Source organism: Petromyzon marinus, unplaced genomic scaffold (assembly GCF_048934315.1).
Source record: "Petromyzon marinus isolate PM22_M1 ecotype Great Lakes invasive population unplaced genomic scaffold, UKy_Petmar_22M1.pri1.0 PM_G_Scaffold_197, whole genome shotgun sequence".
NCBI classification, from domain to species: domain Eukaryota; kingdom Metazoa; phylum Chordata; class Hyperoartia; order Petromyzontiformes; family Petromyzontidae; genus Petromyzon; species Petromyzon marinus.
The window spans coordinates 44,261-71,455 of record NW_027422758.1 but is presented as its reverse complement, the minus strand read 5'-3'; the positions used below and the strand labels follow the sequence as shown (position 1 = coordinate 71,455).

At 46.9% G+C, this 27,195-nt stretch overlaps 1 protein-coding gene across 1 annotated transcript; it reads left to right on the top strand.

Annotated features, from left to right (window-relative positions):
- Positions 1-9,544: 9,544 nt before the first annotated feature.
- Positions 9,545-26,729, top strand: LOC142912305 (uncharacterized). Its single transcript, XM_076060472.1, has 3 exons — positions 9,545-9,730; positions 12,184-13,347; positions 26,715-26,729. The coding sequence occupies exons 2-3, from the start codon at positions 12,235-12,237 to the stop codon at positions 26,727-26,729; spliced, it is 1,128 nt and encodes a 375-aa protein (XP_075916587.1). The 5' UTR covers positions 9,545-9,730; positions 12,184-12,234.
- The last annotated feature ends 466 nt before the right edge of the window (positions 26,730-27,195 follow it).

The window sequence follows — 27,195 nt, the reverse complement described above, 5'->3', positions numbered from 1 at the left end:
TACCACCCATAGACTCAACACTACCATAGACTCAACACTACCATAGACTCAGCACTACCATAGACTCAACACTACCATAGACACAACACTACCATAGACACAACACTACTATAGACTCAACACTACCATAGACTCAACACTACCATAAACTCAACACTACCATAGACACAACACTACCATAGACACAACACTACCATAGACACAACACTACCATAGACACAACACTACCATAGACTCAACACTACCACCCACAGACTCAACACTACCATAGACATAACACTACCATAGACTCAACACTACCACCCACAGACTCAACACTACCACCCATAGACTCAACACTACCATAGACTCAACACTACCATAGACTCAACACTACCACCCACAGACTCAACACTACCACCCTTAGACTCAACACTACCATAGACTCAACACTACCATAGACTCAACACTGCACATACACTCAGCACTGCCCATAGACTCAGCACTACCCATGGACTCAACACTATACTATAGACCAGTGGTTCTTAACCTGGGTTCGATCGAACCCCAGGGGTTCGGTGAGTCGATCTCAGGGGTTCGGCAGAGCCCCCGCCACGGAGGTCCGGACACACTTGAATTATTGTGTAAATTTGTGATGACACACACGGCCCGCTTGGCCATCACTGGCTGCAGATGATCATGCTACACTGCTTGGCCAATCAGCGCTGCGGGGAATTTAGTGCGTACTCAGTAGTCAACGTGTGACTGTTGTTGTCGTACGTCGTGCGATTTCTTTAATATTTTATCCATACTAACTATGTCGGGCAAAAGAAGAAAGTGGTCGGACGAATATGTACAACATGGATTCTCATGTATCACGGAACGTGATGGGAGTGAGCGTCCTATCTGCATGATTTGCAACGCCAAGTTGAGCAACTCTAGTCTTGCACCGGCAAAACTAAAGGAACACTTCTTGAAGCTGCATGGAGACGGGGAATACAAGAACACAACACTTGCTGAATTTAGGGTGAAGAGAGCCAGATTCGATGAAAGGGCCACTCTGCCTGCTCTTGGATTTGTACCTGTTAACAAACCGATCCTGACAGCATCGTACGAAGTTGCTTACCTGATCGCAAAGCAGGGCAAGCCACACACCATTGGTGAAACACTTGTGAAACCAGCTGCATTAAAGATGGCGAATCTGATACTCGGAACAGCGGCCGAAGGTAAATTATCCCAAATTCCCCTTTCAAATGACACCGTCAGTGACAGAATAGAAGACATGAGTAAAGACATCTTGGCTCAAGTAGTCGCGGATCTGATTTTAAGCCCGGCAAAATTCAGCCTTCAACTCGATGAAACCACAGACGTTTCTGATCTAAGCCAGCTTGCTGTTTTTGTACGCTATGTGAAAGACGACATGATAAAAGAAGAGTTTTTATTTTGTAAGCCTCTTACAACAACAACAAAGGCAGCCGATGTGAAGAAGCTTGTGGATGACTTCTTCAGAGACAACAATCTTTCATGGGATATGGTTTCTGCAGTTTGTACGGACGGAGCTCCAGTCATGCTGGGAAGAAAGTCTGGTTTTGGTGCGCTAGTAAAGGCCGATGCACCACACATCATTGTGACGCATTGTATTCTGCACAGGCATGCGTTGGCAACAAAAACCTTACCTCCAAAAATGGCAGAAGTATTAAAAACTGTGGTGGAATGTGTGAACTATGTGCGAAAAAGTGCTCTGAGGCACCGCATCTTCAGTGAGCTGTGTAAAGAAATGGGCTCTGAATTTGAGGTACTTCTGCTCCATTCTAATATTCGGTGGTTATCCCGGGGACAGGTGCTGAATCGTGTTTTTGCCATGCGTGTGGAATTAGCCCTGTTTTTGCAAGAGCACCAACACTGCCATGCAGATTGCTTCAAAAATCCTGAGTTCATTCTCATTTTAGCGTACATGGCTGATATATTCGCAGCTCTCAATCATCTCAATCAGCAGATGCAGGGTGGTGGAGTCAATATCATGGAAGCGGAAGAACACCTGAAGGCTTTTCAAAAAAAGCTACCGTTATGGAAACGACGAACAGAGAACAATAACTTCGCAAACTTCCCGCTTCTGGACGACTGTGCAAGTAAGATCGAAGATGTGTCTGGAATCGGAGATATTTCTGTATCCACGGAACTGAAGCAAACAATTGCCACGCACTTAGATGAGCTTGCAAAGTCTCTCGACGGATATTTCCCTACAAGAGAGTCATTTCCAGCATGGGTGAGACAGCCGTTCACGTTTGTTGTTGAAACAGCAGATGTCAATGATGAATTCCTCGACGAAATCATTGAAATTCAGCAGAGCCAGGTTCAACAGCAACTCTTCAGAACAACAACGCTCTCAACGTTTTGGTGTCGACAAATGAACAAGTATACAGTTATTGCTAAGAAAGCCCTGGATTTTTTTATACCATTTGTTACAACATATCTTTGTGAGCAATCCTTTTCGAGGATGCTGGACATAAAAACGAAGAAAAGGAACAGACTTTGCTGTGAAAATGACATGAGAGTGGCACTTGCCAAGGTGAAGCCACGCATATCTGAACTGATCTCTCAAAGGCAACAGCAGAAGTCACATTGATTTCCAGGTATGTAATTTGTTGTGAGTTTATGCATTGTGTTGGTTTTATTCTTTGAACAAGGTAATGTTCATGCACGGCTCATTTTGTGTACCAGTAAAAAACATATCTATGTCTTGAATTTGAAAAAAATCACATTTTATTTTTCACTAAAGAGGGGTTCGGTGAATGCGCATATGAAACTGGTGGGGTTCGGTACCTCCAACAAGGTTAAGAACCACTGCTATAGACTCAACACTGCCCATACACTCAGCACTGCCCATAGACTCAGCACTACCGATAGACTCAACACTACCACCCATAGACTCAACACTACCACCCATAGACTCAACACTACCATCCATAGACTCAACACTACTATAGACTCAACACTGCCCATACACGCAGCACTGTCCATAGACTCAACACTGCCATAGACTCAACACTGCCCATAGACTCAACACTACCCATAGACTCAACACTGCCATAGACTCAACACTGCCCATAGACTTATGGACCACAACGCCTCTGTCACCAGACTTATGGACCACAACGCCTCTGTCACCAGACTTATGGACCACAACGCCTCTGTGTCACCAGACTTGTGGACCACAATGCCTCTGTGTCACCAGACTTAAGGACCACAACGCCTCTGTCACCAGACTTCTGGACCACAACGCCTCTGTCACCAGACTTATGGACCACAACGCCTCTGTCACCAGACTTATGTTTGTTGCAGTTGCACCTGACTTATGAGCCGCATGGCTCACAGGGCTATACCTAATAAATTAAACTTCTGTGTCACCAGACTTATGGACCACAACGCCTCTACGTGTACAAATACATTTTTTTTACCAATTCCACTTTACAATAAAATTGTAGACACGGCACAATATATATTTCTGAATCTTTATTTTTACCAACATTTTAAAAAAATATTCTCCGTTAAGGCAAAATTCTGAAATATTGGATTTTTTACAAAGCCTTGTGAATTCACCTTGTATCTGAACAAGTTCAATTTGTGCAAATATTTTTTTGTCAAACGTATAAATAACAAAGACATTGCTTACAAATATCAGCTCCTATGTTTTCAAGTCAATACAGTTTGGGTAGTGAATAAATTATAGTCTAAATAAGCTACACAATACGAATTGTAGGCAAATATAGTTATAATCAAAGACATTTTTTTTAACAATCACATGGTCCCTGTAGTCGCTGTTAGAGACGAAATATGCTTGAAAGAAGCTTTTAATGAAGAAATAACAATCATCTAATTCAAAACACAACACGATTCAAAGATGTTTCATTTTAAAACTTGAAAACGGAGCATGGGCCGCTTGCGTGAATGCGTCCTTCGTGTGCCGTAAATGTTGTGACTTTCCTGGCCGAAGGCCCTAAAATGCTTGGACCCTCATTGGTGCACAGCGTCTCAGCAGCAGCAGCAGTGGGGCTTGCTTCAACCGATAGGTACGAACATCCAGACGTGAATCAGCAAAGGGCATTTCTAGTCCTAGTTAGACAAAATCTACGTCAACACGTAACAAAACTACAATTCGTGTTGTAGAGAATGTACCTCCTCCTATACGTGTAACTTTTAAGTGGTATGCCTTGTAACTGATGAATGATCCGAGCGTGCTCCCTATTGCAAAGACGATGAGTTACTTCAGAGGCCGACGCTTCGTGAAACACAAAAGTACCCTTTGACCCGTATCACAAGAACAACAGGTCTCACCCGAGTTCTCTGTACAGGTTACTTCCAAACAGACACACTTTGTCCTAACATCACTTATTCAATGTTTAGCCCTCAGACAAAATGTTACATGCACACGCACAATCAGACAAGCATTCATTCTAAATTATTGACAGGCATTTTAACAAAATTTAATTACTGCAGTGAAATATACTGCATCAGGTTACATCGTATTAACAATAAGCTATTTTTAAAAAATATGCACCGTCTACTTAACAGTGTATGTACAACGTACTATTGCCATTTGCACGCTGGCGTCTCGGTTAAAATTAATAACATTCTAAACATTACCTACAAAGTCACGTAGAAGGGAAATAATAAGAGAATAATAATCAAATAAATTCTCACGACGTTCGCAAGTAGCCAAAACGTCGTGAGAATTTTATTTCATGTTTTATTTTTATTACCTTATTATTTCCCTTCTACGTGACGTTACCGAAAGAACCAAGAAGATGAATCCCTGCAGTCACGAAAGCTTTAAATCGAAAAATTACCTACAAACTCCACAACTAAGATGCCACATCAACCAATGCCCCCTACTGACAGGCTCTTTCCAACATGTAGGCCGGTGCAGGGTCACCACCTTGTGCCACACAGGGGCAGCTGCTTCTTGGGGGTGCTCTTCGAGTGTTTGAAACGGGATACAAAACTTCGAATTGCTGAGACAATCTAGATTTGAAGTTTGTGACTGCAGGGATCCATACTCCTTGGTTCTTTCGGTAAAGTCACGTAGAGGCGATTAAGCAGGCACCATATAAATGCAATTGATAAAATAGTGAATGCTTGGGAGCTTATTGGCTCTCGCTCCTGGTTAGAGATCAACCCAACCCACAGGTCCACAAAGACTGGCCGTCCTTACTCTGCAGGTTGAACCTAGGAGCTGAGTGTTCAACTTCACATTCTTGTCATTAAAGGCCTGTGACAAAGGTGCATCTATTGTAGCGACATCGTCTCTGGCTCTCACATCTACCGGGTCTCCACTTGACTTTGTATTGTCTAGGAGTAAGTCCACCCACACTTCCACAAACTGCTGGGATCCATACTTGTTGGTTCTATTCGGTAAAGTCACGTAGGTAAAAAATAAAACAAAAAATCACGACGTTTCGGCCACAATACAAGTGGCCTTTTTTGTTGTTTTATTTTTTACCTACGTGACTTTACCGATTAGAACCAAATAGTATGGATCCTTTCAGTCACGAAAGCTTCAAATCTAAAACTGCTGGGAGTTGCCTCGCCCTGCCTCACAGTCAGAATTCTCCTCCTGCTTCACGTTGCCTCCATCAATATGAAGGTCCCATTTTGGAGTTGAATCTTCATCTTCACATTTCACCTTCACTTCTTTGCTCTTCACCATCACTTCTTCCCTCTTCACCTTCACCTCTTCATATTTCACCTCGGTTCCTTTTCAGTGTCAAAGCTGGGATTTTCCTCCGGTTCTTGTATCATGAGGGATGGGCTTATTGTGGCACTTTGACTTTCACAAGCTGATTTCAAACTCCACTCCTTGTGGATCTTCTGATGCTTCTGTGTTCTCTGGTGTACTTGAAGATTTTGTTGCTGTGAAAACGCCTTCCCGCACAGAGTGCACCAGAAGGGTTTCTCTCCCGTGTGTGTTCTCTGGTGTTTTACAAGATCAGATGAATGTGCAAACGCCTTCACGCACACACTGCACTTGAAGGGTTTCTCTCCTGTGTGTGTCCTCTGGTGTATTACAAGAGCAGATGACTGTGCAAACGCCTTTGCACACACACTGCACCTGAAGGGTTTCTCTCCCGTGTGTGTTCTCTGGTGTATTACAAGAGCAGATGAACGTGGAAACGCCTTCCCACACACACTGCACTTGAAGGGTTTCTCTCCCGTGTGTGTTCTCTGGTGTATTTTAAGAGCAGATGGCCATGCAAAAGCCTTCCCACACACACTGCACTTGAAGGGTTTCTCTCCTGTGCGAGTTCTCTGGTGCCGTGTCAAATTTCCAGTCCGATCCGTGCTGTATGCACGCTGGTCGCATTGTTGACTTGTCGTACCGAGCTGTGCCGACTGCCTTTGCTCCATCAGACCAGCGTCAGCTGCAGACAGAAAAAAATAATATCCACACCATCGACACGTCAGTATCGATGCACAGAGGAATGCATATATAGTCACATGTGACTTACACGTCTATACTTATTCATATATTCAGGATGTAGTATAAAAGTGTCCCAAATTCATCACAGGGCTGTTATGGCACACAATGAGAGGGCAAATTATTATAAACATGCATGGAAGCCCTCGTATCTTCAAAATGAATGTTCACCCAAAACTCTGAGTACACAATTTCAGCTGTCTGGCTACAAAAGGAATATTTATGAGAGCTAAATTCAGCTGACATAGCAAAGGGTGTTGAAAACAATACTATTTGTGTTAGGCAGAAATGCATAAATTAACATTCAATCGCAACTTAGAGGTGTGAATCCAGGCTAAGATGTCCTTGAATGCTGGGATGAACAGTTCCGACTTCAGCTGAATGTGTGTGCTGTGTAAACTTCCTGTTTCCAATCTTATGAAGAGTTCCAGAGGAAAACAAAAGTAAACTATTGTTATGCTATAACCTCCGTGTTCAACAGAGTTAATAGACGTTACTGCAAACACAAACTGTACACTGTCACTGGTTAAACAGTTGGTGGCGTGTCTAGAATCATGCCTGGCCACCTTTCATCTGCTTGGCATGAATGCTTCCTCACTCCACCAAGTAAGTAATTGAGGCTCAACGAACACAGCCGAGGCTAACTGGAGTTTGCGTGTCTCTCTCCGTGGTGAGATGTTAACTACCTCACCTGGTATACAGGAAGTCGTGGGTTCGATCCCGACCCTGACGCCTGCTGTATATTTGGAGTTTGCGCGTTTCTCCGTTTAGCGTCTTTGACCGATAGACATTGACACACGTATTCTTGTTGATTTCGGTGAAGTTACGTAGATAGAAAATAACAATAACAGATAATACAATTACATTAAATAAAGACCACTTGTGTTGCGATCAAAACGACGTGAGTTGTTTTGCTTTATTTGCAAATATTTTTTTGTTATTTTCACTTAATTTTCTATCTACGTGACTTTACCGAAAGAACCAAGAATATTAATTCCTGCAGTCACCAAAGTTTTAAGTCAAAACATTCACACACGTTGACAAAGCCTCACCTTGTGTTGTTGTGGGCAGGTCGCTTCTGATAACAAGAGCGGTATAGCAGCTCAAGCGGGCTTGGCCTGCTAACAAAAGAACGAAAATAAAAACTGCGTGAATATTTACAATAAAACAAAGTTACAAAGTGGTGAGCCGGGTGAAGACAAATTAAACTTAAGTGAGATAATTAAAGTAAACGCAATCAGGCGAGGGCAGGAGGCAAGGCCCCGCGTGGCTAGGCCCCGCGTTGTAAAGTTCCAACCTGGACATCGATTCCAATGCTCGCTGCTACTCAACTGACATCCCTACGAGAGAGCGAGGCTCTACCTTGGTAAACAACAACAACCACCACCACCACAACAACCACAATCGCAATGAGAATTTCTCACCTCGGATTTCAGTGCAGGAAGCGATAGCTTCCTGTTACCTCGTGACGTCACGCGGCAGCAGGTGACATGACGTCACTTCCGGGGAACGGGACACGCTCCTCCCACAATGAGCTTCTCCGTAAATAAATAAATTAGAGTTTGAATAAATTATGTTAATGTTCATTTCGATATTAGTTCATTTTAGTTCATTTGTTCATTTATTTGGTATAGCCCTGTGAGCCATTCGGCTCTTGAATCGGGTGCAACCGCAACAAACAAAAAACATGAACAAGAAAACATCTTAAAATGATTATGTGACTGTGCAAACAGAAAATACAGGAAAAAAATATCAAAATATTCCTGAAATAGCACCGTACACCAACTCTGTGTGCAAAAATCCCAGTGGGATGCAAGTCAAATAACAACAACAACCACAATAGAATCAGAATCAGAAAGGGTTTTATGCGCCATGAAAGTTCACACCGACACGGAATTTACTTTGGCAGGATGGTGCATACATTCAACATATAGGAATCTAAAATCTTAAATAAGTTTTAAACAAGTCTTACTATAATAATAAGGGTTAAAAGTCTAACACCAAGGGGCTGAAGTATATAAAATTTAATAAATATCGAATATAAAATAGCTTTAAGATATAATTTAAAAATAAAAAATACAAATAGGTTAACATAGTTAATATCGGCAAGGTGTCATTATGTAGATAACTAAGATTAAGGCCATCAGTCTAACTCCGTACTACAATAAACATTAACATGGCCTAAACCAAAAAAACTTTTCGAAATCACCAAAATAAAAGCCATAAATGCAATGTAACAGTGATCATAGGGAGTGTGACCGAATTTTTTTTACAATAAACTACATAAATAAATTATAACACCAAAATCTAGAGCCATATTTTAGGCCACTGAATAGCAGTGGCCGCTAGGGGTGTACAACTCCTCTAGAGCAGTTTTGAGTGAAGATCTCATAGGTACTGATTCAAGTTGCAGTCTATTGGCAATAGCATTCCAGACCCTGGGGTCATGAATAGCAAAGGCCCTTCCTCCAGTTTTTGTACGGCAATAGGGAATGTGAAGCTGGTAAATGAGCGAAGACCTGAGGTCAAATTTGTTCTTTGAAACAGAGAGGAGATCCAGTAGGTAGTCTGCGGAATTTTTTGTAAGTACATCGTGAATAAATAAGATCTGGTGCACAAGCCGTCAAACATTAAGAGATGTTAAGTTTGACCCAATGTAGAGATCACAGTGGTGAGTCTATGGGGCAGTGTTGAGTCTATGGGCAGTGTTGAGTCTATGGGCAGTGTTGAGTCTATGGGCAGTGTTGAGTCTACGGGCAGTGTTGAGTCTATGGTGCAGTGTTGAGTATATGGGCAATGTTGAGTCTACGGGCAGTGTTGAGTCTGCGGGCAGTGTTGAGTCTACGGGCAGTGTTGAGTCTATGGGCAGTGCTGAGTCTATTATGGTGCAGTGTTGAGTCTATGGTGCAGTGTTGAGTCTATGGGCAGTGTTGAGTCTATGGGCAGTGTTGAGTCTATTGGCAGTGCTGAGTCTATGGGCAGTGTTGAGTCTATGGGCAGTGCTGAGTCTGTGGGCAGTGTTTATCAATTCTACAGAATCTGAGCCTCGCTCGCACTGCGTGTTCGCCTATCCGCACTACGGTTTATAAAAACGCCCTGCTAAGGCCTCACGTGATAACAGCCCCGCCGAGTCGCCTGCCCGTGATTCGAGGCACGGAACGTCGAATCTCCTCCTACACCACGACCACACGAGGACATTGTTTTGTTTGTAACCTCACCACGAAGGAGAATATAGCTCAAGACCCCCTCCCCAGACACCTACGCAGCGTTGCGCTGGTGAGTGCCGTGTTGAGGCCTATTCCGGGAGTGTCACCGGTCTCGGATAGATTGCCCAGCCGGCCGAGGCGGCACTTTGGCCGGCTACAGATGCCGCTGTCATGCGATGGTCTCCATAGAGACCTGGAAGATGGTCTCTAGGTTATGTTGTGGGTTAGCAAGCTTCCAAAGGATGCCTGAAGGCTGCCGCTAGGCTTTTGTAACGAATCTTTGCTGCGTGTTTTAAACTTGAATTATTTGCAATGCACGCGTGTCAATGTGCTCTAGAGGAGTTGTACAACCCTAGCTGCCACTGCTATTCAGTGGCCTAAATTATGGCTCTAGATTTTGGTGTTATAATTTATGTAGTTTATTGTTAAAAATTCGGTCACAGTCCCTATGATCACTGTTACATTGGATTTATGGCTTTTATTTTGGTGATTTCGAAAAAAAATTGTTTTGGCCATGTTTTTGTTTATTGTAGTACGGAGTTAGACTGATGGCTTTAATCTTAGTTGTCTTGTGGTTGTTGTTATTTGACTTGCATCCCACTGGGATTTTTGCACACAGCGTTGGTGTACGGTGCTATTTCAGGAATATTTTGATATTTTTTTCCTGTATTTTCTGTTTGCGCAGTCAACACAAAGTCACTTTAAGATGTTTTCTTGTTCATGTTTTTTGTTTGTTGCGGTTGCACCCGATTCAAGAGCCGAATGGCTCACAGGGCTATACCAAATAAATGAACTATGAACTATGCGTCGCTCAAAGACTTCACTCGAGCGCGTCGTGTTCAAGCTCGCTTTGTCTACCTTAGGAGCTTACAAAGTGCCACCCAATAATTTACCGTGCGTCTGCCTCTTAGACCGAGTGAATCGCTTGAACAAGTGCACATTCAGAAGCGTAAACTCTGCGAGTATCTCGTTTTGAATTTTGATGTGAAGCTTTCGTGACTGCAGTAATTCATATTCTTCGCTCTTTCGGTAAAGTCACCACGTTGAAGGGGAACAATAAAATAATAAAATGTATATAAAACAATAAAAATTATTACGACGTTTCGACCTGATGACGACCGTTTGTGTTATGGTCGAAACGTCGTGAGAATTTTTATTGTTTTATATATTTTATTATTTTATTGTTTCCCTTCAACGTGACTTTACCGAAAGAACTAAGAATATCTCGTTTTATTCATAGTCCGTGTTTCCAAGGATAAAACAAATTGCACATTCTCATTACCAACACATCGACCTGGCTGGTGGTCACAGTTGCCAGGAGCCCCTTTCCCTGTCGGCTTGACATTGTTTTCAACTCAATTGTTTTTTTACACAGCTCTTGGACAGATGTGAGGCAGTGTTGGTTTATACCCTGGAAGGTGCTCTCACTCCAGGGGCTGTTTCATTGATGGGGAAAAAAAAACTGAGCTGGGGCTGTAATCAATGTTACTCATTGGTTTTTTAATATAATTTTATTGTATTTCTACAATAAAATGTCTACATACGTGACTTTACCGAAAAAACCAATGAGTAATTTTATGCAGTCACGAAAGCTTTTATACTTTATTATGTAATCAATGTTGTTTTATTGATCTAGTTTAAAAAATCAGCACGAACATCGGTGCCAAACTAACACGATGTCAGGCGCTAGATTTGAAGCTTTCGTGATGTGCAAGGATTCATACTCTTTGGATTTTTTTCGGTAAAGTCGCGGAGGTAAAAAAAATAAAGTTAAACCCAAGTTAAACTTTAGCAGCCTTATAGTTTACAGCAGTATGCTCTGCAAGGCAACCAGTTTGTCAGCTTAACTACTGCCTCTTGCCTCTGGTTCATGTGTGTAACGCTCTTCAACCTGCACACGGCCATCTCTCCGTCCCCCCCCCAACCCCCTGCAGCATAACAGAAGGCGGCTTAACTTAGCCCCCCCCCACGGCCCTTCTTGTCTCTCCCCCCCCCCTTAACCTGTATACAATCTTGGGTGTCACTACCACCACCATTACACCACCACTACTACCACCACCACTAGCACCATCACCACCACCACTTCCACCATTACCACCACTACTACCATACACTACCATCACTACCACCACCATTACCACCACTACTACCAGCAACGCTACCACCACCATTACACCACCACTACTACCACCACCACTAGCACCATCACCACCACCACTTCTACCGCCACTTCCACCATTACCAGCACCACCACCACTACTACCATACACTACCATCACTACCACCACCAATACCACCACCACCACTACTACCATACACTACCATCACTACCACCACCAATACCACCACCACCACTACTACCGTACACTACCATCACTACCACCACCATTACCAACATCACTACAATCACTGACCACCACCGCTACCACTAATAACACCACCGCTACCGGGATGTTTGCGCGCTGAATGCTGGAATCTGATCCCGCGTCTCCTCCCTCTCCTCCGGCCCTCCCCCCTCACCAGCGGCCTCCCAGACGGCCTCCCCCAGCCCGGGCCCCGGCCCCGACCCCGGCCATGGCTACAGCCGCCCCCTCCATGAGGGCTCGCTCCTCCCGGCCCATCCGGGTGCCCAAGCGCTCCACGGACGACGCCGGAGGAGGAGGAGCCGAGTCCCACGCGGCGCCCTCCAAGGTCGCTCGCCCGCTCGGCGACGACGCCGGGGGGCCGTGGCCCGCGCCGGGGCCTCCCCGCCGCGGCCGTCGTCTTCGTCGCCCCGTGACGTTCCGGGCTCTCGAGGGGGGACGCCGCCGCCGGGAGACTCTGGCGGCGGCGGCGCCCCCCCAGGAGAGCTCCCGCGGCGGCGGCAGCAGCGGCGCCCGGCCGACGCCGGGAATCAGCCCGAGGGTCGCCCTGGAGCGCGGAGACGGCGGCGGAGAGTCGGGGCCGGCGCTCGGTGCTGACGAGGCGGCGGGCAAGGAGGAGGCGGAGGAGGAGGAGGCGGAGAGACGCAGGGAGGCCGCGGTTGGACCGCGTGCGGCGCGGAAGAGACACTTCGACTTTTGGTGGCAGGGCATGGGCAGGAGGGGGAGCAGCAGGAGGGGTGGAGGAGGAGGAGGCGGAGCGAGAGGAGGAGGAGGAGGGGAAGAGGAGGCCGAGGCGGCGATGAAGGCGGCGGAGGAAGAGGAGGAGGAGGTTTTGGCCGGGCGGTCTCCGCTAAGCAAGCGGCGGGAGATGGCGGCGGCGGAGGATTGCCCGGCGGGACCGAATCCCGATCCCTGCCCGGGCTCCTCTACCTGCCGCGCTCCTCCGCCTCCTCCGCCTCCTCCGTCGCCGCCGGCTCCTCTTCTGCCGCCGCCACCGGCGCCGGCGGTCGCGGGCAAGCGGCGCTCGGCCCCGCGTGGGGCGACGTTCCACTTCTCCTCGCTGATGCCGCGGCCGCTGGCTGAGCCGCCGCCGCCCACCGAGAGGCGCCGGGGTCGCGCCCTGGAGAAGCAGCGGCAGCGACGGAAACAAATTCAGCAACAATACTGGCAGCAGAGAGCGTCGCCATCGTCGTCCAGCTGTTGGTCGTTCTCGCACGCATCGTCGTCGTCGTCTTCATCATCGTCATCGCCGGAGGAGGTGGTGGAGGGGGACGAGGCGAAGGAGCGGAGGGACGACGAGGAGGTGGTGGTGGAGGGTGACGAGGTGAAGGAGCGGAGGGACGATGAGGAGGAGGAGGGGGAGGTGGTGGTGGAGGATGACGAGGTGAAGGAGCGGAGGGATGAGGAGAAGGTGGTGGTGGAGGGTGACGAGGCGAAGGAGCAGAGGGACGAGGAGGAGGAGGTGGTGGTGGATGACGAGGTGAAGGAGCGGAGGGACGACGAGGAGGAGGAGGGGGAGGTGGTGGAGGGTAACAAGGTGAAGGAGCGGAGGGACGAGGAGGAGGAGGAGGTGGTGGTGGAGGGTGACGAGGCGAAGGAGCGGAGGGACGAGGAGGAGGAGGAGGGGGAGGTGGTGGTGGAGGGTGACGAGGTGAAGGAGCGGACGGACGACGAGGAGGAGGAGGGGGAGGTGGTGGTGGAGGGTGACGAGGTGAAGGAGCGGAGGAACGAGGAGGAGGAGGTGGTGGAGTCTACGGGGGGCGTCCGCAGGCTGCTGCTGAAGTTTCGCGCCAACCGCCTGCAGCCGAGCGTCGACAGAGCACGAGACGAGGAGGAGGCGGCGGACAACGAGGAGGAGGAGAACGAGGAGGAGGAGAGGAAGACGAGGAGGAGGAAGAAGAAGAAGAGGAGGGGACTACGGAGATCACGCAGTGCAACCGATGATGGCGACTGCAAGTCGGGCGACGAGGAGGAGGAGGAGGAGAGGGTGGCGAGTCTCAAGAGGGTGGAGGAGTGCCGGATTCTCAAGCAGATAGACGACATCATGGCTGAGATACACCAGCTGGAGGGGAGATGCAGGGTGAGGAGGAGCAGATGAGGTGTAGGGTGGTGAGGAGGGACTGGGTGGTGAGGTGTAGGGTGGTGAGGAGGGGCTGGGTGGTGAGGTGTAGGGTGGTGAGGAGGAGCAGATGAGGTGTAGGGTGGTGAGGAGGGGCTGGGTGGTGAGGTGTAGGGTGGTGAGGTGGGGCTGGGTGGTGGGTCTTCCTCTGGATTTGGAAACTGGACAGATATAACATCGATTTGGATTGGATGATTTTTTTCTTTCAGTCAGATTAAAATATGAGCGTGGGGAAGTCATCTACATCATTATACCTCCTTTGGCAGTACCAAAATATAATAATAGGGGTTTTTCCCCTTTTTTCTGGCAACAAAACTGAAACCTTTTTACAAGGATTCATATTACAGCATTAACCACAATACCTGCAGTCAAAATGCAAACAAAAAACACGCACTATGATAATATATATGTGGCATTGTCCTTGAAACCGCTTGTTCCACACCAAGGGACGGCTTTCTTGAGAGCCTCGACCCAATTGGTGCTCGACCAGAGGACGCCAAAAGGTTTCAGTTTTGTTGCCACAAAAAAAGGGGAAACCCCTATGATGTGGAAGTCATCGTTTCTGCCACTCAGTTGAGTACATCCAGCATCTTGTTTCTCCAAAAAACACGACTCTCAGTGAATGCTCTCGATGAATTTGACTTGCTTTTGTCTGAACACCCTGGCTGTGAAGTCGTATCGACGGCTGGGTGTCTGGCCGAATGAAAGTTATTATTTTTGTTTTATCTCAGGCCAAGTTGGATTACATGTAAAGGTAATAAATAAGTCGGGGACATCCATATGCTCGAACGTATGACATGGCACCTTGAGCATATTCGTGCATGCGTCTAGGGCTTCCTGTGAACGTAGCAGACGGCTGGATGCTACGGGGGGGGGGGGGGGGGGGGGATGATGTAGCGCCATTGTTGGGCTGTATGCGTATTACCACGGGACCTGACCTGAAATAGTGGACATGCGTCAACAGGGGGTGGTGTACAGACCAGGTGTGACGAACAGGGCCCCCAGACCCCAGGGGGGGGGGGGGGCTGGGGGATGTTCCAGGGCCCCCTAGAGAGTTCCAGAAGGCTTGGCCAGGAGCAGAGAGACCCTGGAACGGGGATAAAAGCCGGACCCCTGAACGGGTTTGGCGGTCCTCGTCCACCTGAAGCTCTGAAGAAGTCTCTGAGCGCTACCCTGAAGACCCTGAAGACCCTGAAGCGAAGAGCCCAGTGACCCTGGCTAGGGTCGGGTTCAGACATAACCAGTGTAGGGTTAGCGCTAGAACCAGAGTAAGGGCACCGTAGTGTGGAGGGACTGCCTTCTGAGGTTATCGGCTGTGAGGGGTTGTCACCCCTCTGTGCTGTGGTTCCCTTGTTGAATAAACGTGTTGCCTCCAGCGAACCATCTCGCCTCGTCTTGGACCCACTGCACGTGTCACCTGTGGTAATGAAACCTCTTGTCGCGAAAAATTAGCGGCGTGCGAAAGTGAAAGATGTTAACGAAGTAAAAATAAATGTTGATTTAAAGCTTTCGTGACTGCGAGGAATTCATGTTCTTGGTTCTTTCGGTAAAGTCACCACCACGTAGAAGGGAAACAATAAAAGAATAAAAATATAAAACAATAAAATTATCATGACGTTTCAACTGCAACACGAGCAATCGTCGTCAGGTGTGAAATCCACAAGAAATTTAGAAAAAAGTGGGTTTTTTTAACGTTAGCACCACGGAGAGCGATTTGGTAGTTTGTTCAGAAGGACGAGTCCATCTATGTTCGGAATAGAGGAGGGGGGAGACCAAAATAATGTATGCTGTCTGAAAGCCACCGTAAGCGTGAACAATCAATTAAGACCCGAAATGGTTTATCAAATCTTTCCAATGATTGCTAAGCCAGAATCCATCTTCCCGGTTGAAATTGTCTCTGTGTTTGTATATGTGGATAGCCTCATGAACGAATCTCTCATGGTAGCCAGATGGCTTACAAAGAACCTCTGTCTTGGAAAAGTCAATGTCATGTGAGCCTACTGAATTATAACAGTGATCTGCCACGGCTGAGGTGTTGGTCCTACCGTGTTTCGGGTCTGCTTTGTGTTCACGAATGAGGTCCGAGACGTCGTTTGGTTTCTCCAATGTAACTACTACCACAGAGGCAACTTAGTTTATAGACACCAGGGTACTGTATGTCCGGAATCACATCTTTTACAGACGGAACCAGATCACGGATTTTATGTAATGTGTTGAATCGGACCTGGATCTTGTGTTTATTAAAGATTTTGGAGATCTTTTTTGTGATCCCCGCAATGTAGGGCAAAGTGATGGTTTTGAAAGGCTCCTCAAGAGGGTCCTTCTTCACGGTTGGAGTGATAGCTTTGCGGATTGTAGTCGGAGTAACCATTAGCCTTAAGAGCGTGGTGTACGTGCTTGAGTTCACTGGCTATGTGTTCCTGGTCGGATTTGCATTGGGCTCTATGGTGCAGAGTCTTGATGAGGGAATTCTTCTGGGATGGATGGTGGTGGGAATCCGGTTTCAGGTAAGCATCCGTATGGGTAGCTTTCCCATAGACGGAGTGGCTCCTTGAACCATCAATTTTTTTAACCAATTCCACTTTACAGTAACATTGTAGACACGGCACAATATATATTTCTGAATCTTTATTTTTACCAACATTTTAAAAAATATTCTCCCATAAGGCAAAATTCTGAAATATTGGATTTTTTACAAAACCTTGTGAATTCACCTTGTATCTGAACAAGTTCAATTTGTGAAAATATTTTTTTTCAAACGTATAAATAAAAAAGACATTGCTTACAAATCTCAGCTCTATGTTTTCAAGTAAATACATTTTGGGTAGTGAATAAATTATAGACTAAATAAGCTACACATGACGAATTGTAGGCAATTATAGTTATAATCAAAGACATTTTTAAACAATCACGTGGTCCCTGTAGTCGCCGTTAGAGACAAAATCTGCTTGAAACGGTTCATCAACATATATGAATACATTGATTCGAATAAGCAGAGTTAATTTCCTATTTATGGCATGCCGGTTATGTGTCAACATCACCTTATAAAAGAATAACATTTAAAATACGCACAGACAAGTATTCATTCGTAATTATTGACAGGCATATGAACAAAATTGAATTACTGCAGTGAAATATACTGCATCAGGTTACATCGTATTAACAAGCTATTTTAAAAATACGCACCGCCTGCTTAATAGTGTATGTACAACGTACTATTGTAGTGTCATTCAAAACGAGTAGGCCGTTGCATGCTGGCGTCTGGGTCAAAATGTAGCAAATTATAAACATTACCTACAAATAATAGATCACGGAGTTTAGATCGCAACACAAGCAATCGTCATCAGGTGGGACAACCACAGCAGCAAGAAGACAAAACTGCTGAAGTAGGCGCCTACTTCAGCGTCTTCTTCTTGTTGTGGTTGTCCCACCTGATGATGATTGCTTGTGTTGTGATCTAAACGCCGTGATCTGATATGTTTCTACCCACGTGATGACTTTACCGAAATAACGAGTGTGGATTCCTGCAGTCACAAAAGCTTCGAATCAAGATTGCCTACAAACTACACAACTGAGATGACGCATCAATCATCGCCCCCTACTGACAGGCTCTTGGTCACATGCAGGCCGGTGCAGGGCCACCACCTTGTGCCACACAGGGGCAGCTGCTACTTGGGGATGCTCTTCGAGTGTTTCAGACGAGATACAAAACTCCGAGTTGCTGAGGCGGTTAAGCAAGCAACGCGTAAAAGCAATTATTATAACATAGTGAATGCTTGGGAGCTTATTGTCTCTCGCTCCTGGTGAGAGATTGACCCAACCCACAGGTCCACAAAGACTGGCCGCTCTTACTCTGCAGGTTGAACCTAGGTGCTGAGTGTTCAACTTCACATTCTTGTCATTAAAGGATTGTGACAAAGGTGCATCTATTGGAGCGACATTGTCTCTGGCTTACACATCTACCGGGTCTCCACTTGACTTTGTATTGTCTAGGAGCAAGTCCACCCACACCTCCACTTCCACAAACTGCCGGGAGTTGCCTCGCTCTGCCTCACAGTCAGAATTCTCCTCCTGCTTCACGTTGCCTCCATTTATGTGAAGGTCCCATTTTGGAGTTGAATCTTCATCTTCACATTCACCTTCACTTCTTCGCTCTTCACCTTCACTTCTTCACATTTCACCTTCACTTTTTCGCTCTTCACCATCACCTCTTCCCTCTTCACCATCACCTCTTCATATGTCACCTCGATACCTTTAAAAGTGTCCAAGCTGGGATTTTCTTTCGGTTCTTGTTTCATGAGGGATGGGCTTATTGCGGCACTTTTGACTTTCACAAGCTGATTTCAGACTCCACTCCTTGTGGATCTTCAGATGCTTCCGTGTTCTCTGGTGTACTTGAAGATTTTATGAATGTGCAAACGCCTTCCTGCAGAGTGCACCTGAAGGGTTTCTCTCCTGTGTGTTCTCTGGTGTACTTTAAGATGTGATGACTGTGAAAACATCATCCCACACAGAGCGCACCTCAAGGGTTTCTCTCCCGTGTGTGTTCTCTGTGTACTTTAAGATGTGGTGACTGTGAAAACGCCTTGCCGCACAGAGTGCACTTGAAGGGTTTCTCTCCCGTGTGTTCTCTCGTGTACTTGAAGATTTGATGACCGTGCAAACATCATCCCGCACAAAATGCACCTGAAGGGTTTCTCTCCTGTGTGTGTTCTCTGGTGTTTTTTAAGAATAGATGACAGTGAAAATGCCTTCCCACACACAGTGCACTTGAATGGTTTCTCTCCTGTGTGTTCTCTGGTGTATTTTTAAGAACAGTTGACTGTGAAAATGCCTTCCCACACACAGTGCACTTGAAGGGTTTCTCTCCCGTGTGTGTACTCTGGTGTCTTTGCAGACTTGATGACTGTGCAAACGCCTTCCCACACACACTGCACCTGAAGGGTTTCACTCCCGTGTGTGTTCTCTGGTGTCTTTGAAGATTTGATGAATGTGCAAATGCCTTCCCACACACAGTGCACTTGAAGGGTTTCTCTCCTGTGTGAGTTATCTGGTGGGTCTGAAAAACTGATAGCCATGCAAATGCCTTCCCACACACAGTGCACTTGAAGGGTTTCTCTCCTGTGTGTGTTCTCTGGTGTTTTTTAACAACAGATGACCGTGAAAATGCCTTCCCACACACACTGCACTTGAAGGGTTTCTCTCCTGTGTGAGTTCTCTGGTGCCGTGTCAAATTTCCAGTCCGATCCGTGCTGTATGCACGCTGGTCGCATTGTTGACTTGTCATACCGAGCTGCGCTGAGTGCATTTGCTCCATCAGACCAATTCTGCAGAGGAAGCGTCAGAGGAAGCGTCAGCTGCAGACAGAAAAAAATAATATCCACACCATCTACACGTCAGTATCGAGGCACAGAGGAATGCATATATAGTCACATGTGACTTACACGTCTATATTCATATATTCATGATGTAGTAAAAACGCTTTCCAAATTTATCACACGGGCTGTTATGGCACACAATGAGAGGGTAAATGGTCGTAAACATGCCTGGAAGCCCTCGTATCTTCAAAATGAATGTTCACCAAAAACTCCGAGCACACAATTTCAGCTGTCTGGCTACAAAAGGAATATTTATGAGAGCTAAATTCAGCTGACATAGCAAAGGGTGTTGAAAACAATACTATTTGTGTTATGCAGAAATTCATAAATTAATGTTCAATCGCAACTTAGAGGTGCAAATCTAGGCTAAGATGTCCTTAAATGCTGGGATGAACAGTTCTGACTTCAGCTGAATGTGTGTGCTGTGTTAACTTCCTGTTTCCATTCTTACAGAGTTCCAGAGGAAAACAAAAATAAACTATTGCTTTGATATAACCTCCGTGTTCATAGACTTCGTGTTCATAGATTATTAACATAGACTGTTAGACTGTTAACAGACTGTTAATAGACTTTACTGCAAACACAAACTTGACACTGTCACACACTGCCATGAGTAAACAGGTGGTGGTGTGACCAGCACCATGCCTGGCCACCTTCATCTGCTCAGCATTAATTCTTCCTCACTCCACCAAGTAATGAATCGAGGATCATAAACATAGCCGAGGCTATCCGTGTCTCTGTCTCTCTCTCCCCGTGGTGAAGGTGTTCCCCTCCACACATTCAGAGTCAACAGCGGCACGCGCTTAGCGTCTTTGACAGATAGACATTGACGCACGTATTGTTGGTTCTTTCTGTAAAGTCACGTAGATTGAAAATAAAAATAACAGATTACATTTTATAAGATAAAGACCACTTGTGTTGCGATCGAAACCTCGTGGGTTTTTTGCTTTATTTTCAATTTTTCATTTAATTTATAATCTGTGATTTTATTTTATTTTCTATCTACTTGACTTTACCGAAAGAACCAAGAATATTAATTCCTGCAGTCACCAAAGTTTTAAGTCAAAACATTCACACACGTTGACAAAGCCTCACCTTGTGTTGTTGTGGGCAGGTCGCTTCTGATAACAAGAGCGGTATAGCAGCTCAAGCGGGCTTGGCCTGGTAAAATATAAAAAAACTGCGTGAATATTTAGAGGAAAACAAAGTGGCGAGCCGGGTGTAGACAAATTAAACTTAAGCGAGATAATTAAAGTAGGCGAGGGCAGGAGGCAAGGCCCCGCGTGGCTAGGCCCCGCGTTGTAAAGTTCCAACCTGGACATCGATTCCCATGCTCGCTGCTACTCAATTGACATCCCTACGAGAGAGAGGGAGGATCTACCTTGGTAAACAACAACCACCACCACCACAACAACCACCACCACCACGACAACCGCGATGCGAATTTCTCACCTCAGATGTCAGTGCACGGGCGGAGGCAACTCCCTGTTACCTCGCGACGTCACGCGGCAGCAGGTGACATGACGTCCCTTCCGGGAGACAATACTCTCCTCCCACAATGAGTCTCTACAACTGGATAAATTATGCTAACTAGTTTGGTCTATTTGTCGAGGATGTTAATGATCCGCCGGTCACTGGGCGTAGCTTTACCCAAATAAGGATTGTACCGGAACAGATTTCGACAGTGACCAAGCGGAGGTGACGTCACGCTCAAGAGCGCACCGAATACCTCGGTGACATGACGTCACTTGCGAAGGACACCGCCGCCTGGCGTTTCACGCCGATGAGATAATGCTGAGTGGTGGCGTCACAGAGCGGAGTTCGAGTTTGTTTATTTAGATTAATTTTCCATTGCTCCCTCTCTTGAACAGAGACCCCTTGGGGGCGTAAGCTCAACAAGAACGTGGATATTATTGTGTGTACACTGTGTGTGTGTGTACAAACTGTGTGTGTGTACAAACTGTGTGTGTGTTCAAACTGTGTGTTCAAACTGTGTGTGTGTACACTGTGTGTGTGTACAAACTGTGTGTGTACAAACTGTGTGTGTGTACACTGTGAGTGTGTACACTGTGTGTGTACACTGTGTGTGTACAAACTGTGTGTGTGTTCAAACTATGTGTGTGTGTACACTGAGTGTGTACACTCTGTGTGTGTACAAACTGTATGTGTGCACTGTGTGTGTACAAACTGTGTGTACACTGTGTGTGTGTACAAACTGTGTGTGTGTACACTGTGTGTGCGTACAAACTGTGTATGTGTGCACTGTGTGTGTACAAACTGTGTGTGTGTACAGTGTGTGTGTACAAACTGTGTGTGTGTACACTGTGTGTGTGTACAAACTGTGTGTGTACACTGTGTGTGTGTACAAACTGTGTATGTGTGCACTGTATGTGTACAAACTGTATGTGTGTACACTGTGTGTGTACAAACTGTGTGTGTGTGTATACACTGTGTGTACAAACTGTGTGTGTACACTGTGTGTGTTCAAACTGTGTGTGTGTACACTGTGTACAAACTGTGTGTGTGTACACTGTGTGTACAAACTGTGTGTGTGTACAAACTGTGTTAAAACTGTGTGTACAAACTGTGTGTGTGTACACTGTGTGTGTGTACAAACTGTGTGTGTGTACACTGTATGTGTGTGTGTACAAACTGTGTGTGTGTACACTGTGTGTGTGTACACTCTGTGTGTGTGTACAAACTGTGTGTGTGTACACTGTGTGTGTGTGTACAAACTGTGTGCACACTGTGTGTGTGTACAAGCTGTGTGTGTGTACACTGTGTGTGTGTGTACAAACTGTGTGTACACTGTGTGTGTGTACAAACTGTGTGTGTACACTGTGTGTGTACAAACTGTGTGTGTGTACAAACTGTGTGTGTGTACACTGTGTGTGTGTACACTGTGTGTGTACAAACTGTGTGTGTGTGTACAAACTGTGTGTACAAACTGTGTGTGTGTACAAACTGTGTGTACACTCTGTGTGTGTGTACAAACTGTGTGTGTGTACACTGTGTGTGTACACTGTGTGTGTGTACAAACTGTGTGTGTGTACACTGTAGGGGGCACAGGTGGTGCATTGGCCAGTCATCTCAGTTGTGGTGCCACGACCACGGAGCAACTCCGCAAATACCACAATCCCCTCCCGGCCCCCGACTAAGCGCACAACCCGCACACAGCGCCACCCCCCTAGTAGTGTCCTGACGGGGGGTTTCCTGGCACATCGGGTTTTAATCTAAAGGGCGCCTAGAGGGAGAGTCCCACGGTTTCCCGGTGCCAGGAGATTGGCCGGCCCCCCACAGGACAGGTTACATTGCGGTGCCCCTAAATTGGCTGAAGATTTTATGGGCGCAGAAGGGAAAGGTTCACTGGACCAACCGCGATGAGTTACTCACGACCTTGGGATAGGCGGAGTGTGGAATAATTGGCCAGAAGAGCAGACCAGTGGGTTAGAATTAATGAGCACGGGAGGACAATGGGTGAGCGGCAGCAGACCCCGTGGCCCTCCATTTAGACGGCGCAGGTTAAGCGCGCGATTGGCCGCGCGGTACAATTCCACCTTGGGCCTTTTAAGTTTAGAGAATGAAGGTGGGAGCCCCGGGACGATTGGGGCAGTTGTCTTCAACCTCCGGGCAATCCAGACCCACTGCCTGCCGTCCTGCCTCCTCGAGCCGTCCATGTGATGCCAGCAAGTGCTGCTATGAGGCAGCGATAGGCAAGGGTTTCGCTCGTCCTTCTCCCTCTGGCTCTCATAGCGTCCGTGCGATGCCGTGAGTACAGCTACGAGGTACATGGTAGGACGTTTATGTAACTGGGGGCATAGGCAGAGTTAGGCTAGGTTCTCCTCACGAAATATTCCCCCTCCAGGTAGCGGGTTTTTGTGCCGTTAATAAACTTTAGTTCATTTCTGTGTGTGTGGGTAGAGCCTCGGCGTGGAGTCTGTGATTTTTGTGGGGAGACGGTGTGCATGAGAGGGTGTGCATGAGAAGGTGTGCGCGGGGCTGCAAGGTTTCGGCGTGGGGCCCGCTTGCTGGCAATCGCGCGCACTTACACAGCGTGTGCATAGTAAAAACAGCCTTAGCGGCGAGGCGTGCACCCAGAGTCCTGCCGCAGCCATCCCTTTTTCGTTATCATTAGCATTGGTACACAGCGGATTAGGGCCTCGCCACGGTACATTCTAAATCCACTCACACGCTCACTCACCCTCATGCAGAACAAGGGGAGTACATTCCAACTCCACTCACTCACACGCTCACTCACCCTCATGCAGAACAAGGGGAGTACATTCCAACTCCACTCACTCACACGCTCACCCTCATGCAGAACAAGGGGCGTACATTCCAACTCCACTCACTGACATGCTCACTCACCCTTATGCAGAACAAGGGGAATACATTCATGCTCCACTCACTCATACGCTCACTCACCCTCATGCAGAACAAGGGGAGTACATTCCAACTCCACTCACTCACACGCTCACTCACCCTCATGCAGAACAAGGGGAGTACATTCCAACTCCACTCACTCACTCACCCTCATGCAGAACAAGGGGAGTACATTCCAACTCCACTCACTCACACGCTCACTCACCCTCATGCAGAACAAGGGGAGTATATTCCAACTCCACTCACTCACACGCTCACCCTCATGCAGAACAAGGGGAGTACATTCCAACTCCACTCACTGACACGCTCACTCACCCTTATGCAGAACAAGGGGAGTACATTCATACTCCACTCACTCATACGCTCACTCACCCTCATGCAGAACAAGGGGAGTACATTCCAACTCCACTCACTCACACGCTCACTCACCCTCATGCAGAACAAGGGGAGTACATTCCAACTCCACTCACTCACTCACCCTCATGCAGAACAAGGGGAGTACATTCCAACTCCACTCACTCATAAGCTCACTCACCCTCATGCAGAACAAGGGGAGTACATTCCAACTCCACTCACTCACACGCTCACCCTCATGCAGAACAAGGGGAGTACATTCCAACTCCACTCACTGACACGCTCACTCACCCTTATGCAGAACAAGGGGAGTACATTCATACTCCACTCACTCATACGCTCACTCACCCTCATGCAGAACAAGGGGAGTACATTCCAACTCCACTCACTCACACGCTCACTCACCCTCATGCAGAACAAGGGGAGTACATTCCAACTCCACTCACTCACTCACCCTCATGCAGAACAAGGGGAGTACATTCCAACTCCACTCACTCATAAGCTCACTCACCCTCATGCAGAACAAGGGGAGTACATTCCAACTCCACTCACTCACACGCTCACTCACCCTCATGCAGAACAAGGGGAGTACATTCCAACTCCACTCACTCACACGCTCACTCACCCTCATGCAGAACAAGGGGAGTACATTCCAACTCCACTCACTCACACGCTCACCCTCATGCAGAACAAGGGGAGTACATTCCAACTCCACTCACTGACACGCTCACTCACCCTTATGCAGAACAAGGGGAGTACATTCATACTCCACTCACTCATACGCTCACTCACCCTCATGCAGAACAAGGGGAGTACATTCCAACTCCACTCACTCACACGCTCACTCACCCTCATGCAGAACAAGGGGAGTACATTCCAACTCCACTCACTCACACGCTCACTCACCCTCATGCAGAACAAGGGGAGTACATTCCAACTCCACTCACTCACACGCTCACCCTCATGCAGAACAAGGGGAGTACATTCCAACTCCACTCACTGACATGCTCACTCACCCTTATGCAGAACAAGGGGAGTACATTCATACTCCACTCACTCATACGCTCACTCACCCTCATGCAGAACAAGGGGAGTACATTCCAACTCCACTCACTCACACGCTCACTCACCCTCATGCAGAACAAGGGGAGTACATTCCAACTCCACTCACTCACACGCTCACCCTCATGCAGAACAAGGGGAGTACATTCCAACTCCACTCACTGACACGCTCACTCACCCTCATGCAGAACAAGGGGAGTACATTCCAACTCCACTCACTCACTCACCCTCATGCAGAACAAGGGGAGTACATTCCAACTCCACTCACTCATAAGCTCACTCACCCTCATGCAGAACAAGGGGAGTACATTCCAACTCCACTCACTCACACGCTCACTCACCCTCATGCAGAACAAGGGGAGTACATTCCAACTCCACTCACACGCTCACTCACCCTCATGCAGAACAAGGGGAGTACATGCCAACCCCACCCAAAAAAGCACACGAGTCTGGAATCGATCCCAGACCCATTCTGGTGCACCACTGCCCCCCAATAGAGCGTGATTCAATTATTTCTGTCAATATGTAGCGTTGACTTCGGATGCACCTCATGTAACTCCTGAACCCCGTTAAATCGGTTGCATTGGATTGTTGCAGCCAACTCTCTGGGAACCAGTTCCTTCAACAAAGTGCGGGCTTGCGTGTGGCGGTCTGAGTGTCTGGAGACAACTGGAATTGGACTCTGCGATGCCTGTAATGTGAAGGTTTCTGGTCTTTTTCACAAATGTCCAGCAGGGGCGGATCAAGTTACAACAAGCAATATAATTTTGTTAGGAGTACAAAATAGAAAAAAGTAATGCAAGTCACTAAAAATGTACGAATATAAATATAGTATCTAAGTACAAATTAAATGAGTACATACGTGCCTGCCGATGTATCAATACCGAACGCAAGCTAGGGCAAAGCAGTAAAACACCAACAAAACAGTCCCAGACCACACCAAGACAACACGCAGTCATTTAATTAAATGTTCTGATCTGTGTTCTGACTTTACTGCTTCCTAACTTGTATTCTCCTGCAAGAGATGATGACATTCTAACTTGCAACTTTCATCAGCTAGCTGAGACCAGGCCACTGTGGCTTTGAATGGTGTCCTAGATGGACACCCACCACCGGAATGGAAAATCTTACAGATGTCAAGCATATGGTCAGCGGGCAGATCACCTCAACAGTAGGTCCTGGTGTCAAGGACATGGACTCGCATTCGGTGTTCTGTTACTATATAGTCCAGCAGATGTTCCTGCTTGGACCCAGTGTGCATCCATGATGCTGTGTGGATGCGCCGATGCCGGAACAGCGTGTTGGTAAGCCCAATGTGCTGCATAGAAGTCTAGCAGCCTCCTACCGTTATTATTGAGCTGTTCTGGCCGATGCCTTCCAATCACTCTGGTCCAGGTGCCAGTGTCATGACCCACTCAGGTATTAAAGTCATCCGACAGGATGACTCCATCCCAAGGGGCGACTTTAGCTAGTACTTGTGACAGGTCATAGAAGGCATCTGACTCACCAGCTTTGCCACCATCCCTCCACTGGTGTTAATAGTCGGTTGAGACGTAAGCAACCATTACCATTCCTCGCGTTTTGTTTATGGGAAAGCCAGACCATAGAAGCCTGGGACTTTCAGTTTCCTAAACCTCAGCGCCATGCTCCCACACCTGTTGTATATATGCCTCTTCCAAAAAAAATGTTATTGTGTAATATTGTCTATTTTTTATATCATGGCTCCTTGGAGACAAATATGCGTTCCCTGCATGCTGAAGCTTGGGAAAACCAGATGACGAAGCCAAAACAGCACTATAATGAGAAACGGGTAAACATAATACAAGAGACATTGATCAGATGGGCATGATGAGAATAACCAGAGCTGAGGAGGGCC